The 19,252-nt window shown below is 46.5% G+C and overlaps 2 protein-coding genes across 3 annotated transcripts in view; both read right to left on the minus strand.

Annotated features, from left to right (window-relative positions):
• LOC119291698 (replication protein A 70 kDa DNA-binding subunit E-like) overlaps nucleotides 1–517 on the minus strand; it is a 3,498-nt gene extending 2,981 nt beyond the window's left edge. The window contains exon 1 of the mRNA XM_037570509.1: nucleotides 375–517. The gene's annotated coding sequence lies outside the window, so the exon portion shown is untranslated. The remainder of the gene's footprint in view (nucleotides 1–374) is intronic.
• A 1,516-nt stretch (nucleotides 518–2,033) lies between these two features.
• LOC119291699 (replication protein A 70 kDa DNA-binding subunit A-like) lies at nucleotides 2,034–5,349 on the minus strand. 2 transcript variants are annotated; one of them, XM_037570511.1, is made up of 9 exons: nucleotides 5,148–5,349; nucleotides 4,187–4,348; nucleotides 3,785–4,058; nucleotides 3,608–3,704; nucleotides 3,400–3,530; nucleotides 3,166–3,235; nucleotides 2,961–3,075; nucleotides 2,728–2,879; nucleotides 2,034–2,612 (listed from the first exon to the last, which is right to left on the minus strand). In XM_037570511.1, exons 1-9 carry the CDS (start codon nucleotides 5,163–5,165, stop codon nucleotides 2,240–2,242), a joined length of 1,392 nt encoding a protein of 463 aa, XP_037426408.1. In that variant the 5' UTR covers nucleotides 5,166–5,349; the 3' UTR covers nucleotides 2,034–2,239. The 2 variants fall into 2 exon arrangements, with proteins under 2 accessions (XP_037426408.1, XP_037426407.1); XM_037570510.1 differs by having other exon boundaries at nucleotides 4,187–4,363.
• Nucleotides 5,350–19,252: the final 13,903 nt, after the last annotated feature.

Genomic DNA, 19,252 nt, shown 5'->3' on the forward strand with positions numbered 1-19,252 from the left:
AAGGGAGGGACTACAATGAGGCCTTCTGCCCTTCCACAGGATGCAACCATTAGGAGCACAGATCGACTTGACCACGAGTTGTGATGGAAAACAAAAAAAATCCGAATAAATGCCGAGATTATTCAAGAACTGAGGCCAAGTCAGATCGCAAACTCAACAGCGCAGTAGAACCTCGCAGCTATTCAAGGAGGCTACTACAGGAGTGAGGATCGTTGGAGAAGAATCGCTCGTGTAGACATACCGGAGAAAATCGATCGCGACAACACAAGAATCGAGACGAAAACTGTAATGCGAGTGGTACACAAAAAGGAGGCTGCTCTGCTCTTTTCCCCCGCTTTGACTTGGGAGGATGGATGAGGAAGACCTGGGTTTACCTCCGGAACCGAAGTCGCAGATGCAACTGGTTTTCTCCTCCCCGTCGCCGAGAAGAACGAAGCTTGCTGGAGAAGGAGAAAGGAGGAGGAAGAGGGGTCAGGTCTCGGGCTTGGACGGAGTGGCGGAAGCCTGGGCCGGTGTCCTTGTCGCAAAAGCCTACGAGTTTCTGTCAGGCCCATTGATGGGATAAGACTGCTCAGTCCCCGTCTATCTTGTCTCAAAAAAAAAAAGTCCCCGTCTATCATTGTCTAGAAAAAAAAGTCCCCATCTATCTAATTTTCTCACAAACCCCTCAAAAAAAAATCTAAATTTCTCACAAACCCCTAAAAAAAATCTAATTTCTCACAATACTGTAACATATATTTTTCACCCCCAAAATATAGACCACAGGACAAGTAGCCTATACAACTTTTGCTAGGGCTCCTTTGGTTCCAAGAAAACGTGAAGAAAAGGGTAGGAATAAGCAACTTTTATATGGTTGTATTATTAATGCCCTCGGTTCAAAGGAATGGGGGCAAAGAAAACAAAACTATTGATCTCAATTTCAAAGGAAAAACATAGAAATTCTAATACCCACTTGAATTTCCTTTTCAGATTCATATGCGCGAAGAACGAGATTAAGATCCCGGCCTCGCCTCGTCCTCGCAAAACCACACCACATGCACCACGTTTAGTAGGTTGCATTAGGTTCAGCCAGGTTCGCGTTGTGTAAATTTTTTTGTTTGGTTGCCTTGTCTACATCTATTTTTTGGCTCGTATGATGTTAAAACATAGCTCAGGCAGAGCCGCTAAAAAATGTCGAATCAACTATTTCTAGCAAGCCAGACTCGAGCAATGCAGGAGAGCACAAGCAGTGGGTCTCACGATGCAACATGGTGCAGGACTGGGACATAGGGTCAGTGGGTTTTGCGCATGTTCCTGTTTTGCTCAACTCCATAATCTCTTCCGCATAATTCTTTCTATTCCACACAACAACACTTTGGCTTGGGATAAGCTCTACATGAAAAAGATGCAAATCGATGTTATGGTTCTATTCACGTGATCGGTTCATAGTTTCATTAACTATAAATGTTCAATTTCATGTTCATGTTCGAAGTTATTTTGGATAAAATTTGTCAAATCGTCACACGGATCATTTGAATTTTCTTTGACCAATAATTTCATCTTCCTGTTTCACATGGCATTCGTGTTGTACATTTTTTTGTTTCAATGGTCGTAGACATGTAGATCTTTATCGCTCTAGTGCCCTAATGCATATGTGCGATTTGTTTTACTCACATTTCTTAACCTCCTTCAACTAGTCCCCTCTAATCTACGGTGGTCGGTACGAGATAAATTCTACACCAAAAAGATGCACATCACTGTTTATGAATACCTTGAAACTTCAGTGTAGCCCGAACTTTGTCCAAACCTGAGAAGTATAAAATGGAAATTCTTTTCTATTCTCATGTTCAATAGCAGCAGTTCAGAACATGACCTCAAGCAGCTAGGTGTGGTCAAAACTTCGCTGGCTTTGCCCTGTCCACCTATGTAAGCTTCATTATAGTTCACTTCATTTCAAATTTACTCTATTGGCGATGTGTCCAGTGAAAACTTGATTTGGGTGAAAACCTGAAAACTTGCCTCTGGTAACCATCGATTCTGCAACGAACAACATCTGGTCACCAAAATGGGCCAAGCCCATTCTCCATCAACCATGATAACAAGGGAAACAATGTTCAAAAGGATTAAACGGCTTCTGGTCTGTTACCCAGCACTAACACTAGATCCAGTGACTCACAGCAGTAGTTGCAGTTGTTCCCAGGTAGGAGAAGAACAGAAAGCTCCATTGGCTGATCCTTTCGGACGCATTACCCTAGATACACTATAACCCTAGATCTAGGTTGATCGAGTCGTCGTCGCCTCGCAGCCGCTTGTTAGGCTTCTGGCTTCCCTCAGGGTCAGCCTTCTCCTCCTTGCATTGACTAGCGGCTGCAGCAGGGGCTGGGACGCTAGCATCGTCCATGATCGACCTCACCGAGAAGCTCCCGTCCATGTACTTGTCGAAAACCTCGAAGGTGTGCGTCGAGCCAATAAGATCCTCGATTTCGTCTGGCAGGCTGTACCACTCATCATCGTCCTCGATCTTATTCACGAGCTCCTCCGCGGAGACACCGACCAGCTCCTCCGCCACCTCACAGAAGATCATCAGGTTCATTGCGCCGGTAGCATCCTGCACCTTCGCCTTCAGCTTGTACCTAGCATGCCCACAAGGCCAGAACATAAGTGTGGTAATCAGTGACTCATGAAAGAGCAACAAGTATGCACTGAGAACCGATGCGCCAATGGCACCATAGCATTGCAGGTCCCTACCACTGAACTGGCATCATCGGGCCACATCGGGCACACCTGTATTTCCTTGGAGCCCTGGACATCGACTTTTGGCAGGTGTCGCATCCAAGATAGCACCAACCATTGGTGCAATCTACATCTATCAGGGAGACTCTGCACAAAAACATGGTATCCTGCAAGTGGACACAGATACGTGAGTAAAACGGATATAGGCTTTGCGCACATAAACGAGAAGAGCAGCAAACTTGATTTACCTCATCGTACTCTTCTCGATCGAGGCTTTTTAGCTGTTTGATTGTTCGCCAACTCTCGGCCAACTTCTGAGCTGGAGTTTTTTCTGGAACAGGGTTTGCCTGCTGAATGAGCAAACTGCGTGCACATGGACCAGTTAGCCATGTACTACTAGCACAGCTCAGATCAATCATCAACGAAGGTAAAAACTTTATGAAGTCCACTCACTTCGCACGGAATTCTTGCACCTCTGGTATTTCCAAATCCAGATAGTACATTGAAGATGTTGTAGAGCAAACTACAACAACCAAAGATCACAAACAAATGGCACCAAAGTATTACAGTACACACTATTGCGTCGAATGATAAGGCAGACTAAAGTTTTAAAAGAAAGAAAGGACTGTATTTCAACAGTATCGCATGGTAGAAACAGGCAAATGAACCAGTGGATCAAGGATTAACCTGATGATGAGGAAGTAACAGACATCCCTGCAAAGACAGCAACAACTGAGGCGTCTTGGCCTTTCTCGAGCATATCCTCAGCAAAACCAGAAGCAACATCTCCAAACAGTGTCACACTCAGTGCCCTTCCTCTGCAAATGGTAACTCCAGCAGTAAGGAGCTATCAAGGGACGTCAATCATTAGAAAGAAGGATGTGTATTCCGTTACCTCAAATCCCGAATTCTTGCATTGCAAATTTCTATAACGCGTGATTTTTTTGAGACTTCCTCTAGCTCCCCAACATATACTATGTGACCCAGAACATCTGCATATGTCAGGAAAGGAATGAGATATACATGTGGCAGGTCTGATGCTGATCAAATATTCAGTTCCAACAGAACCTACCAGTCAATAAGCTGTTGTCATCGCACCTATAACGGAGATCCTTAAATTTAACAAACTCAAAGCTGTGGAGGGGTATCGAATCAATATCTCCTTCCATCTCAGTGACCACCGTCTGCCTTCTAATGTACATAGTCCACTCATTGCTACAGGACATATAGTAGTCCCTCTGCGAATCAACATGAAAATCTGACAAGACATAGACCTTCCCTTCAACTAGCAGATCTTCAAACCACTCTATATCGCCAGGTTCTACACGAGCCTGCATAGTTTTACCCTACAATTGGAAAACAACTAGAAGAATCAGTGCATTGAAGACTCAAAGGATCGTAATTTAAGGTTAGTGGCCAGCAAGCAATGTGATTCATCCGTTTGGCGTTCAACTTAAGGTAGGGAATGCATCACCTGATCGTCGATCAGAAGGCAGTCAAGGCCGAACAAAGTGTCATCTTTTGGATTGAAGGACTCCCACAGCCGCGAGATGCGCACCCGCACTTTACATTTGTCCATTCCATATTCTAACTGAGACAGTGGGGTGAACTCATCCCCAGCTGAACCCATTTTGGCCTGGATGGCTTGAAGCTGCAAGTTAGCACAGAGAAAAATAGAGAATCTTAAGCGACCAATAGTAAATTTTCACCAGTAGTATGAAAGCCTGGAATTAACTAATGGACTATTCTGCTTTCTCGTCATAATTTTTTTGCTTACTAAACATGAATATTATCTGGTTTAAATTTCTGAGTTGTGTGTTTGTGAAGAAAAGGTGTCAGTTGTGTTGCCTGTAAAGCTGTTTTGGGGTGAAATCCCTTCTATTTTTCGTGTATATATTAACAGCCATTTAGAGTAATAGAAATGCTTCCGATACTGCTGTACGTATATGTAAAATTGGAACAACACGGTTTTCACTCAACAGGTGTGGCGTCGTCAAGAATATGACACCCAAAAATAATTTTTTTAACAATAACAAACCCTAGCGGAACAAGGGGGGAAATCGCCATAGGAGAAGTAAGTAGAATGTGGCTTCTGTCCGTCTACAGGATGCAAATATCCAGGAGTGTAAATGGATTTGACTACAAGTTGTGATGGAAAACAAAAACAAATCCGAATAAATGCTGAGATCATAACTCAGCATTGCCCGCGCGCTGAGGCCAAACAGAGTAGTAGAACCTCGAAGCCATTCAAGGATGCGGAAAGCGCTAGTGGTTGTTCGCCAAGAATCCTTCGTGTGGACATCCGGGAGAAAATCGACCGCGAGAACAAAGGAATCGAGACGAAAACTAGTAATGCGAGGGCCAAAGAAAAGGAGGCTGCTCTGCTCTTTCCCCCCTTGGAGTTGGAGAATGGAGAAGGAAGGCCTGGGCTTTACCTCCGGAACCGAAGTCATAGTAGATGTAACTGGATTTCTCCGCCCCGTCGCCGAGAAGAACGAAGCTTGCTGGAGATTCTTCTTTTGAAAGGGCTTGCTGGAGAGTGGAGACTCTTGGTCTTGGAGAAGGAAATGGACCAGGAACAAGGAGAAAGGAGGAGGAAGAGACGGGGTCTCGGGGTTGGACCGACTGCGGAGCCTGGGCCGGTGTCCTGTCAAGCGCGAGAGGAAACTATAAAAAAATGACCCTACTCTTAAAAGCCTACGAGCTCCTGCCAGGCCCATTGATGGGATATGACATGTTCAGTCCCGTATATCTATGGAAATCACTAGTTAAGCAGTATTCGTTTCGAACGTCACTCCAATTCCGGTTGCGATAAGTAGCACGCTGCATGTGTGTCACATGTCGCAATCTTGGAAGTTTTCTTTTCTCGTATATTCGTTTATGCAAAATGTTTTCTCTCTTAAACCGTGCGTTCAAATCTTGAACCGCTTTCGTCGTTGGATTCCTCGCGTCGAGATCTTCAAAATTAAATCCCATGTTGATAGAATTTGACCAATTTTTTTTCACGAAAAAAACTGGACGAAAAAACCGAACCGGGAGCACGAGTTTTTCCCTTTCCGAAAGAGGCACGCCCGTGCCTCCGCCGAAATCACAACCGTGCCTCTTCCGGAAGCAAAACCGCGACTCTCGCGAAAGAAAAAAAACAGAAAACGCGTTTTTTTTCGTTTTTGATGAGCACGGCGTGACTCTCGAGAAAGCACAACCGTGCCTCTCGCGGAAGCAAAACCGTGACTCTCGCGAAAGAAAAAATAGAAAACGCGTTTTTTTCGTTTCCAAGAGGCACGACCGTGACTCTCACGAAAGCACAACTGTGCCTCTCGCGGAAGCAAAATCGTGACTCTCGCGAAAGGAAAAAAACGCATTTTTTTTCGTTTCCAAGAGGCACGGTCGTGCCTCTCGCGAAAGCACAATCGTGTCTCTCGCGGAAACAAAACCATGACTCTCGCGAAAGGAAAAAACGCGTTTTTTACGCAAAAGTTTTTTTTGTCGAAAAGCTAGGGAAGACCGGTGGAAAACCAAAACATAAAAAAACGTTTAAAAAGCGAAAACGCGTGCGAAAAAAAATTCAGAGGGAACGCCCAGAGCGCGACATGTGGCGAATCGCCGAGAGCGCGCCAAGTGGCGCTAATTGTTACGAGGCTCCCGAAGGAGCGCTCGTTAATTAGTTGCTCCCTATATTTATATATTTAGGGCGTGTTCCGGAGCCCTTCGGGGCCTCAACTCCACGACTCCAGGTCTAGAGTTGAGCCGAACGCTCCAAATCTTGGTTATGGACAAGAGAAACTGGCTATCACGGTAGTGTATTTTACGTGGAGTTGAGGAGCGAGCAATTCCCAGCTCCCGGGATCTGAAGAAGCGGGAGTTGATCAAAATTACATGAGGCTGCCACCGTGAAGTGAGAGCATCTCCAGCTGTTGGCATCCCCAAGAGGCATAAAAATCGCCGCCTGGAGGCGAGCCGACGGTATAATCGGCTCTGGGGGCGGTTGGGCACCCAACCGTCGCCCCCAGGCGCCGATGTCAGCCCATTTTTTGGCCCACTTTCAACGAAAAATGGCCCAATATCGGCGCGAATTGGCCCATATTCGACGTGGTTCGGCGTGAATTCTCAACATAAATAACTTTTTTATCACATAGTTCATCACAGAAAATCAATAGAAATCAAACAACAAATAGTTCAATACAAATTATATAGTTCAACAAATAAAAACTCATATTTCATCACACGTCGAGCTAGACGTCGCCCTTGATCCTCCATAGATGCTCCACTAGATCCTGCTGCAGTTGTTGATGCACCTGTGGGTCTCGGATCTCCTGACGCATACTGAGGTAGGCAGTCCAGGTTACCGGTAGCTGGTGATCAACTTGGGCAAGAGGACCCTGACTGTAGTATGGTTCAGTGTCAAACACTGGCTCTTCCTGCTCGCTCTCAATGATCATATTGTGCAAGATGACACAGCAAGTCATGATCTCCCACATTTGATCTTTCGACCAGGTCTGAGCAGGGTACCGGACAACAGCAAATCGAGATTGGAGCACACCAAATGCTCGCTCGACATCCTTCATGCAAGACTCATGAGCCTTGGCAAAGCGGGACTTCTTGCCTCCTGGCACAACATTTGAGATAGTCTTCACAAATGTCGACCATCTCAGATAGATGCCATCAGCTAGGTAGTACCCCTTGTTGTAGTGCCGTCCATTAACCTCGAAGTTCGCCAGAGGAGAACGACCTTCAACAAGCTTGGCAAAGACAGAGGAGCACTGCAGGACGTTGATGTCATTGTGAGTTCCTGGCATCCCAAAGAAAGAGTGTCAAATCCAGAGGTCCTATGAGGCCACTGCCTCAAGTACCACACTGCAACCGCCTTTGCCGCCTTTGTACAACCCCTGCCAAGCAAATGGACACTTCTTCCATTTCCAATGCATGCAGTCAATGCTTCCAAGCATCCCAGGAAATCCTCTTGATGCATTTTGTGCTAGGATCCGAGCAGTGCCTTCAGCATTGGTTGATCGCAAGTATTGCGGGCCAAACACTACCACCACTGCCCTGCAGAACTTGTAGAAACACTCAATGGTCATGGACTCGACCATGCACCCATAGTCGTCGAGTGAATCACCGGGTGCTCCATATGCAAGCATCCTCATAGCCGTCGTGCACTTATGGATTGAGGTGAATCCAAGTGTGTGACACCCCAAAATTTTGACCTTGTTTTGTTAATTAAAATATTGCCAGGAAATTAAAAAAATTATTTTCTGGGCTCCCTTTTGATTTTTGGACCTTTTTTTCTCTCTTGTTATTATGGAGTTTTTCCCCCAAAAAGAAAAGCTTTCAAATATGTTATTGGGCTTGTTTAACCTCTCAAGAACAACTTTTCTTTTATTAGTAGAACTAATTACATAATTAATTTGCTTGATCTTTATTTTCTTGAAAAATGGTTTTTCCAGGGTTATATGGCCATATTTGAACTACAACCATTTGATAAATTCACTTAAAATTGCAACCAAAATTTGGAGATGTCAGGTGATGTTTTTAAATCACTTTTATGCAAAAATAACTTTTATTCATGAAATATTTTGAGCTCTACACCCAATTCTCTTCTCTGGTCCAGTGGGCAATTTTGCACTACAACTCAGTTAAATATTTCTTTCTAGCTTCCACCAAAATTATTGGATGTTAGTAGTAGCATATGATTCCACTTTATGCAAAAACCTAGTGTTGTTCTTTGAAAATTTTGAGTGAATCAACCTCATCTTCATTCTAGTCCAACATGATGGTTTGTACAGCATCCATATTCTTGCTTGCTCTTTGGCCCTTGATTCTTTCCCCAGCTTGTAGACCACCCTACAAAACCCCTAAGTCCAGGAGCATGCAACCACTGGAATACTTTTGGTTCATGAGATGACGCTATTTACCTCCTGTCCAGAATTGTAGTTTTGCAAAACTTGCACTAACAAGTTTGTGCTTTTCACTAACTAACCTCACCACCCTCTTATGCATCTAAAGAGACTAGGATCTGGAAGATTTGGCCACTCCAAGAAAAGCCTAGGTGCCTGTGGCATTTTGTCAAACACTTGGAGTGCATGGACAGATTTGGCATGAGTTTTGGTTTGCATTGTGGACCTGATCCTCTGACCCAACAGGCATGTCCACTAGCATCCCAGCTACCCCTAGACTAAACCTGCTAATCCCCAGCTCCAACCAAGCCACCTAGCAGGCCATGGCATTTCGTCGAGCAGATGGTGGGCGTGCATTGGACGCGCCCAGAGCGCGCCAACTGCAGCCACACATCCAAAACCGCCGCGTCGCGCCCCTGGTTTTGCCACTCACTGTAGAGCCACGCCACGCACTCCCCTTCTCACCGCAATGCGCCAAGCCGCCCTGGCATGCCTACAGCACCGCCGACAGAGCCCTTGGCGGCACGCCGGCATCCGCAGCGCGTCTCGGCCAGGTCGGTGCCGCCCAAGCCGCCAGCGCTTGCCACCTGCCTCCTGGAGCAATGCGAGCTCATCCGCAAGCGTGTCCCCTAGCGCTCGTCGCCGCCACGTCGCCCAAGCTACAGAATGACGGTTCGCCGTCGTCCTTATCGCCGGCCGCCTCGGAACCGACCTCCATCGCCTATATAAGGAGCCCCGAGCTCATCCCCGCACGCAGGCAGTCCCAAGCCATCTCCCTAGGACCGCCATTGGCAGCCAATCAACTCGGGGAGGTCTCCTTCCCCATCTCCGGCAACCGCAGCCGCCGCCACTGCCCCGGCCATTCCGACGCCACCTGGGCCTCCCCCTCTCCACTCTCTCCACCAGGAGCTCTCCCTCACTCTCGTGAGTGCAATCCCACACTCAATTTTGGTCGGAAACCACCGTAGCCCCAAACTCACTTTGCTCCCGAAGCCTCCTCCATCGCGAAGCTCGCCGCCGGCAGCTCACGCCGTCCTCGCCGACCCAACGACCACCGGGAGGACCGCCCCAGTCTTACGGATCCATCCCCACCCTCGGGGGCCCGCGAGGATCCGCCAAACGCCGGCGACGATCGCCGGAACCCCCGCCTCTGTTCGGCCAGAGGAAGAAGAGGGAAGGAGACTGGTCAAACCTGACCAGTGGGCTAGGCAGGCCCACCATCAGTGACCCAGCGCCGGTCCACGCAGGAGTAAGTAGAAGCGCATTTCTAGAATGCGCCTTCGACGTGTATTTCTTTTAAAACATTTTCATTTCTGTTTTATTTTAAAAACAGATTTTGACCAAATCTTTGACTGTCTATAACTTTTTAATTACAACTCCAAATGAGTTAATTCTTTTTCCTACCTCTCTCAGATATTGTCTAGTTTATTTTAAGATTTATTTCAAAAAAATTCAGACAACTTTTTGGTACTGTTTTTGAAACTATATATTGATTCAAAAATATTTTTAAATAGGATTTTGGAGAGAGGAGAAAACTTTCAAAAGTTTTGGAGTGCACCCTGCCTTTCCACACATTGAAGGCAAGCATTCTGAACCCCGGCATAATATTTTGTGTGTTTGTTGACACGTTTATAACACCACCTCATTTCGGAGAACTTGTTATTTCATGTGATATGATCATTTGCATGAATGCATATTAGTGATTTCCATGATGTTGGAAATGAACACACTTGTGATGATAATCATCCTCATGTGCCTTGCATGCATACCGGAAGGAATCCGGGAAAACCTCTGCCTTGGGTAGGCATGAGTTTGTCGCCGGTCTCCGTCGGGACGGTTATGTCCGGTATGGCATGGTAAGGTATAATGAGCGGTGACTCTGTTGGATGAAATATATTCGTTATGCTAATCATGCAGGGAATACTTAAACCTCCTGAGTCGACCCTAGATCGAGTCTTGTTCCAGTAACCCCCATACTTGTTTCGTACTACCACTTGTCTCTACAACAAGTAGAGTACGGTTCAGTAAGTTGTCAACCTCTTTCTAGCACACACCGTACAGAGAGGCCATGGTGGAAGATACCGGTTGTAGCTGGTAGGCAGGCCACCTGGTCCGGGGGCATGGGTGTTTCCGGTTGAGACCGAGAGGGGAGGCCACCCCTTAGAGCGCGCAATATAAATTTGATCCCATGCTACGCGAGGTTGTAGCCTCCCCACTTAGAGTTGCTTGACAGGTGTCGTGGGTGATTCCAGACACGTGTGAGTTAAGCTGGTGTGTGCAAGTTAGGTGTGTTTTCAACAAAAAGACCGTAGACGGAATTAGTCCCGATGGACTAAAGGAATCCGTTACTCGTGGGTAAAGAGTACACCCTCTGTAGAGATTAAACCTATTAGAATAGCCGTATCCATGGTTAAGGATTACAGTCTGGGATGGGTCAAGTGTCGGTCTTAGTGTCGGTCTTCGGAGGAGAAAAAAAAACTGTTAAACCAGAACATGGATCGTGACTTGAGACTTATGATGATTATTATTTTTATTATGGACTAACACCTTTATGTTAATTGAAATACCGAGTATCCCTGGGATGGTTTTACCTCCTGGGTATTCACTGTGACTCTTTTATAAGCCCTTTATGTGGTGTCGCTCAGACACCCGACTGTGGCATTTCTTTTATAAGCCCTTTATGTGGTGTCGCTGAGACGCCCGACTGTGGCATTTATTTTATAAGCCCTTTATGTGGTGTCACTCAGACGCCCGACTGTGGCATTTCTTTTATAAGCCCTTTATGTGGTGTCGCTGAGACGCCCGACTGTGGCATTTCTTTTATAAGCCCTTTATGTGGTGTCGCTGAGACGCCCGACTGTGGCATTTCTTTTATAAGCCCTTTATGTGGTGTCGCTGAGACGCCCGACTGTGGCATTTCTTTTATAAGCCCTTTATGTGGTGTCGCTAAGACGCCCGATTGTGGCATGCTTGTTATTTATTTCATAATTTTAATACTACTATGTTATTGCACATTCATAAATAACATGCTCGCATGCATCAGAGTTATGATTACCTTTCGTGACTGACGTCATGAGCATAAAATATTTTTCAGCACATCATTGTTATATTATACCTGTGTTCACAATGTTTGCGAGTACATTCAAAGTACTCACTGGCTTGTCCCTGGCTATTGTCTTGGCCAGATTTCTTGCACGAAAAGGAGCGACGTGATGACAGCCCCAGAACCTAAGCAACGGTGATAGCATCCTCGCGAAGATAGGAGTTAACATAGTCAGCTGTTCTAGTGGGAAATGGAGTCCCATAGACACTGATGATTCAAAACCCGCTTCCGCCATCAACCGCCAGAAACCATTTGTTGTACTCACAGACCAGAATGGTCTTGTACTACATATTTTGTGTTTTGCTTGGAATTTCTGTATCAAGTTGGTGCCTCATCAGCTAACAGTAAATCCTGGGGCTGATGAGCACAAGGGCCATTTTCTGGGAATTAATACCCGGAAAACCGGTCGCGACAAAGTGTGCCGGTGCAATCCTTCTTGCACTTGAAGTAACTGTCAAACTCCTAGATGGAATTCACGATCCTGAGGAAAAGCTTTCGGCTCATCGGATAACGACGCCGAAATGTTTTCTCGTCGTGCAATGGAGCATCGGCGAAGTAGTCGGAGTAGAGCATGCAGTAGCCTTCCAGACGATGCCGGTTCTTTGCTGTCACATCCCTAGTTCTGACCATGCCTAGTGCTAGCATCTGGTGTTGCATCATGTTAACTTTTCACAGAAAGTTGAAATGGGGATGACAGAACCGCCAGCACCCCCTGAAAACAACTAGGGTTTACTAAAATATTTTCAATGAACCTGAAATGCCCTTCCAAAATGTTCATCATCTTTGCCTTGGTCTTAAACCTCGGACAAAAATGGTGCACAATTTTCTAGGTCATCCTAAGGTCACTGAATTAAATCATAAGTATTCGAATTTGGACATTTAAATTCTATAAAATATTTTAAATGTCCAAATAATCCTAAACTGAAATGTTCCTTGTTGGTTATATGCTAAACAGTGGGCACGAGCAGTTTGGTGATTTTTGAAAATGCCTAAGCATTTTAAATAAGTCAAAACAATTGCAGAAAAATAGAAAACATAAATTAAAGGGAGAGAGAGAGAATTACCTGACCTCACTGTGCAGGCCACCTAGTCGGCCCAGCTGTGGCCCAACACTGCAGCTGGCCCAACCCACCACCGCCTTCTTCCCTGTCTTCTTCCTCCTCTGCTAGGAGGACGCGCGTGTGGCCGACGCGCGCCCCCACGCGCCCCGGCCACCTCCTACTTGCCGCTCCCTCTCGACGCCCTGGCCGTCCCTGGTGACGCCACGCATCACCCTTGACCCCCTTCCGCTCTCCCCCGTGCTCATCCCCTCCCCTGGACCTCTCTCTCTCACCCACCCGAACGGGTTCGTCGCCACCGTTCTCCACCACCGCGGCCACCGCCTCCCCCTCGCCTCTCCGACATGCCTAGGAGCTCCGCCACATCGTCCCCGACCTCTCCGCCAAGTCAAGCAAGCCGAGACGCACCGCAGCACCGCCCTGTCGCCATATTCAACCTTGGACTGTCGGAGATCCCTCTCGCCGCCCCGCTCGCTCCGGTGCTTCCCCGAGCACGCCGAGGCCACCTCTGCACTCGCCGTGAGCTCCTCTACCGACCCCCCTTCTCCCATGTCCATTAGCTCGTCGTAGCCTTCATTTCGGTCGAGATCGAGACCTCACTGGCCTGGACTTGTCGCCGTCGTCGTTTTGGTTTGCCTCCGTCCAAACCGAGCATGCAGACGTGCTCAGTGCACCCCCAGGAGGCCATAGCACCCCTCCGCACCCCCTGTCGTGCTCCCTAATGCCACCCCCGTGCTAACCCGAACTCCCGCCGCCGCCTTGGAGCTCGCCGTCGTTGGCTCCAGCCACCATAGGCCCGGCCGCCACCACCACTCGACGCACGCCTGCAAGAGCTCTCCAACGAGCCTAATAACGGCCTCGTGCGTGCCCTGTGGGCATTTTCTGAGCCGCGCCGCCGTCTCAGGCCTCGCCGGCGTCGAGTCCCTGGTGAGTTTGACCCTACTGACCGAGTTGACCCCAGGTGGACCCAGTTTAACCCCCTGGGTCTATGACAAGTGGGACCCGTCTGCTAATTAAGTTAGGATTAGGACTAACTAAAAATTAATTAGACTAATGACACTGACACGCGGGACCCACTGGACAGGTTTGACTTGGACCGTCCTCGTTGACTTCTGACGTCACCCTGATGCACTGCTGACGCAATAAACATTTACTGGATTTATTCTTATATAGGAAATTCCAGAAAATGTAGCAAACTTCAAAAATTCATATAAATTCAACCATAACTCAGAATGAAATAATTTATATATGAAAAATGATCAGAAAAATCCAATCTATCCATCTGTACTAGTTTCATACATGTTAGAGCAACCTAACCTTGCTGTTTAGATGAAACAAGATAATGCACTTATATGAGTTCATATTCTGGGTTTGCATTTGAATCTTTGATTCAAAAGAACTCAAACCATCCTGTTCTTAGCTCCATTAACTCAACACACTCATTTTGCCTTGTCATGATCAAGCATCATATTGTGCATTGCATTGATTGTATTTCTTCTCTGTTGACGGTATTTGCCCCCTCTCAGTAGACGTGTACCGACGATGTGATCGATGACACCGATGAAGAACTATACTATCTTCAGAAGTGCCAGGCAAGCAAAACCCCCTTGTTCATTTCGATACAATCCCACTCTCTCGCTCCTGCTCTCTTTTACTGCATTAGGACAACAACGATTCATCTGTTACTTGCTGCGGTAGCTGAACCCCTTTATCCTCTGCATGACCTGTCATTGCCACAGTAAATAGATGAAACCCACTAGCATGAGTAGGAGTTGTTTGAGCCCTGTTGTGCCTACTCATTCATGCTTGTTTGTCATGCCTGCTACTGCTTAGAGTTGAGTCAGGTCTGATTCATAGGGAATGAATCAGAGGTGTGTGAACATGTCCTACTGTGTGTGAGCTAAGTGTGTGAACACGATTTGGTAAAGGTAGTGGTGAGAGGCCATGTAGGAGTACATGGTGGGTTGTCTCATTGAAGCCGTCCTCAGGAACTGAGTTCTGTGTTTGTGATCCATGAAACAGTTAGTACCATGCATTGGGCCCGAAACCAATGGACCCTCTCGACTTCTTAATCACCCTTGTCCTCTATCCAGGAGTTGCAAGTAGTTTATGGTGTTTGTAGCATGCTGGAGGCCGTGGGCAGCGCTGACCCGAGGGGTGGGTTGTGATGCGGTAGGCACGTGGAACTGTGTATCAGGCGCCCGTTTGGTGTCTCAGGAACCCTGCACACATCGTTCGGGGCCGTATGTGGAAACCTTGGCCGGACTCCCTGCGGATGGAACCTAAATAGGCGACAAACCTGGACTAGAGACTTGAGTGTTTAGGTAGGCCGTGGCAGACACCCTCGTTGGGCTTCCACTTGAAGGTTGCAGAGTACATGTCGTGTAAACGGTGGTAAGTGGTGAGAGCATGTGTGAAGAAGTACACCCCTGTAGGGTTAACATCATCTATTCGAATAGTCGTGTCTGCGGTAAAGGACTTTTGGGTTGCCTATAACAGTTCATAGACAAGTGAAAATGGATACTCTAAAATACGCAAGATAAGCGTGAGTGCTATGGATGGCGTTCTCGTAGGGAGACGGGAGCGGATCCATAGTGGTGTATTGATATGGTGAATATGTGGACTCGTGTGCGCCACCTCAAAAGAGTTACTTGCAGTCATAGTTCAGGTTAGCCACCGAGTCAAAGCTGGCTTGCCGCAGTTAAACTCCACCACCCCCTTTGTTGATAATGAGGCATATGTAGATAGATCTGATGTAAGTCTTGCTGGGTACATTTGTACTCACGTTTGCCTATTTTATTTTTTTGTAGAGAGACTTCAGTCTCGCTAGTAGTTCCGCTTGGACTTCGACGTTTAGCTTGTTACCTCAGCTACAATCTTGTGCCCTTGGCAGGATCTGGTAGTTAGTCAGGCTTCTCAGCCTTTTTCATTTGTAGTTGTCTGTACTCAGACATGTTAAGCTTCCGCATGTGCTTTGACTTGTATGCTCTGAATGCTGGGTCATGAGACCCATGTTTGTAATATCTCGCTCCTCGGAGCCTATTGATTAAATACTTGAGTTGTAGAGTCATGTTGTGATGCCATGTTGTATTTGCACATATCAAGCATATTGTGTGTATGTTATTGAAATGCTTGATATGTGTGGGATCTGACTATCTAGTTGTTTATCCTTGGTAGCCTCTCTTACCGGGAAATGTCTCCTAGTGCTTCCACTGAGCCTTGGTAGCTTGCTACTGCTCCGGAACACTTAGGCTGGCCGGCATGTGTCCTTCTTCGTTCCTGTGTCTGTCCCTTCGGGGAAATGTCACACGGTGTCTACCGGAGTCTTGTTAGCCTGCTACAGCCCAGTTTATCGGAGTCCTGCTAGCCGAGTTGCTACAGCCTGGATTCACTCATTGATGACCGACACGTTCGTTGTTGGGTCATGTATGCCTGTCCCTGTAAGTTAGTGCCACTTTGGGTTTACGACTAACCATGTCAGCCCAGGTTCTTTGTCATATGGATGCTAGCGACACTATCATATACGTGAGCCAAAAGGCGCAAACGATCCTGGGCCTGGTAAGGTGGCACCTGTGGGAATACCGTGCGTGAGGCCGCAAAGTGATATGAGGTGTTACATGCTAGATCGTGTGGCATTGAGTCGGGGTCCTGACAGCTTTAGCTCTGATGATACTCTAAAATACGCAAGATAAGCGTGAGTGCTATGGATGGTGTTCTCGTAGGGAGACGGGAGCAGATCCATAGTGGTGTATTGATATGGTGAATGTGTGGACTCGTGTGCGCCACCTCAAAAGAGTTACTTGCAGTCGTAGTTCAGGTTAGCCACCGAGTCAAAGCTGGCTTGCTGCAGTTAAACTCCACCACCCCCTTTGTTGATAATGAGGCATATGTAGATAGATCTGATGTAAGTCTTGATGGGTACATTTGTACTCACGTTTGCCTATTTTATGTTTTTGTAGAGAGACTTAAGTCTAGTAGTTCCGCTTGGACTTCGACATTTAGCTTGTTACCTCAGCTACGATGTTGTGCCCTCGGCAGGATCTGGTAGTTAGTCAGACTTCTCAGCCTTTTTCATTTGTAGTTGTCTGTACTCAGACATGTTAAGCTTCCGCATGTGCTTTGACTTGTATGCTCTGAATGCTGGGTCATGAGACCCATGTTTGTAATATCTCGCTCCTCGGAGCCTATTGATTAAATACTTGAGTTGTAGAGTCATGTTGTGATGCCATGTTGTATTTGCACATATCGAGCATATTGTGTGTATGTTATTGAAATGCTTGGTATGTGTGGGATCTGACTATCTAGTTGTTTATCCTTGGTAGCCTCTCTTACCGGGAAATGTCTCCTAGTGCTTCCACTGAGCCCTGGTAGCTTGCTACTGCTCCAGAACACTTAGGCTGGCCGGCATGTGTCCTTCTTCGTTCCTGTGTCTGTCCCTTCGGGGAAATGTCACGCGGTGTCTACCGGAGTCCTGTTAGCCTGCTACAGCCCGGTTTACCGGAGTCCTGCTAGCCCAGTTGCTACAGCCCGGATTCACTCGCTGATGACCGACACGTTCGTTGTTGGGTCATGTATGCATGTCCCTATAAGTTAGTGCCACTTTGGGTTTACGACTAGCCATGTCAGCCCGGGTTCTTTGTCATATGGATGCTAGCGACACTATCATATACGTGAGCCAAAAGGCGCAAACGGTCCCGAGCCTGGTAAGGCGACACCCGTGGGAATACCGTGCGTGAGGCCGCAAAGTGATATGAGGTGTTACATGCTAGATCGGTGTGGCATTGAGTCAGGGTCCTGACAGCTTTGGTATCACAGCCTGACTGCCTGTAGGATTACCAAGCCAAACCAGTCGAAGTTGAGTCTAGAAATGCTTTAGTTATATGTAGGGGAATTGATTTTGGGATGGAACATAAGGCTCTTTTTACTTCTTTACCTCATGCCCTTCTGATCTGAGTCAACTTATCTTTCCTACGGGGTTAAGGAACTAGGCTTTCTCTTCTTTCTATCAGGATCACGTGTTACTAATCTGTAGACTTATAGAGTTGTTGGATTCAAGCCTTGGTTCAATTCCTACTACTTTCGTATGATAATTGTTGATCTCGAAACCTTGATATTGTGCTTCTGAGTGGCTATGCCACCATTTTTCTAGCATGTCTCCAATCTTTTTGGAGCATTTATAGTCGTTATGCTGTCCGAGTCATCCCAGGTTTCTAAATAATCTGATGCAATTGCAAAATCCTTTCCCTCTGTTTTCGATGAGCTTTCTGGCCAGGTTAACCACACTAAACGCTGAGTTGAGGTATTCTATTACCTCAACATATATGTTGGAGCTATTATTATGACCCTAGGTGTCTTAGAGTGCCACCTAGTAATCGAACCATGTTTTGCGTTCCCAGTGTGATGATTCTGGCCATTATTTGCGAAAGCATCCTGTGATGCCATTTAGTTAGTAGGTATTCCACTCCTGGGTTATGAACCCAAGATTCACCCCACTTACCTCCTGTTGATAGTGTTTGCTAGTTCCTTTAGGAAATTAGTAACCTTTGCGTTAGTCCTCGAGGTCCGTGGTATTCCCTTCTTCCAAATACTATGACCGCTTATGGTAGAAGTTCTTAGAACCAAAAGATCACAACAAGAGAGCTCTCGATGAGTTCTCGATTCTATGTTGTGACTCTGTTAATTCTACCTTCTCTGCATGGGTTATCCGGAAGAAATATGTTGAACTCGTTCGACATTCTAATCCATGCATCCACAAGTCAGAAAATCATATGTTCTTTTGAGTTGTCCCTCTTAGTTGTCTTCTGACCTTCGCCTATCAATTGATAGTCAGGAGTGATTATGCATTCGTGTTATCGATGCCTATTATCCCTGTGGTCCGTCAAGCCATTCCATTCTGGAATGACTAGGAGAAACAAACTCCAGTACCTCATCCATTTCTAGGATTGGGTCAAAGCAGTTGTATTCCGCAGATCAAATGCAATCAAGCTTTTGGTCTGTTCTACCCTGAAGTATTACCCACTTTATGTCAGGAATGTCATGAGAATTTCACCTTCTCTTATGAATTCTTGATGTAGTGATACTTCTCGCCATCATTATTCATTCCTCGGTGTCGTGTTGTCGCAACCAGAATGCCGACAAGTGAATTGTGATGTGTGAAATCAATACTCCTAGCAACTGTGCTGCTTGGTAGTTAATGGACAACAATCTTATCCTTAGCGTGTTGATTATTGAATCATCACCCTAGGGTTTATCGTGCTACCTAGTCCTTATTTTCGGTGCACTTTTCGATCAATGAGTTAGGATAGTGTCAATCCTTGCTTATTTGATCACATCGTCTTTCCTGAAAAGCAAGATTGTTCTCGAGCCTAGTGACATATCGGTGGTTCGTGAATTTCCGAATATTTTCTCGGAAGTATCACCAGGTCGTCACCTGACCGCTATGTTGAGTTCATGAGAAAGTTGGTTGCTTGTAACCACCCCTTCTC

This window comes from Triticum dicoccoides, chromosome 4B (assembly GCF_002162155.2).
Source record: "Triticum dicoccoides isolate Atlit2015 ecotype Zavitan chromosome 4B, WEW_v2.0, whole genome shotgun sequence".
Lineage (NCBI taxonomy): Eukaryota > Viridiplantae > Streptophyta > Magnoliopsida > Poales > Poaceae > Triticum > Triticum dicoccoides.

Excerpts from the sequence above, each read along its gene's own strand:
- LOC119291699 (XM_037570510.1), bottom strand. Across the intron at positions 3,531-3,607 it reads GCAAGAATTCGGGATTTGAG|AGGAAGGGCACTGAGTGTGA; the intron begins GTAACGGAATAC and ends TACCATTTGCAG. Across the intron at positions 3,236-3,399 it reads TGTTACTTCCTCATCATCAG|TTTGCTCTACAACATCTTCA; the intron begins GTTAATCCTTGA and ends TGGTTGTTGTAG.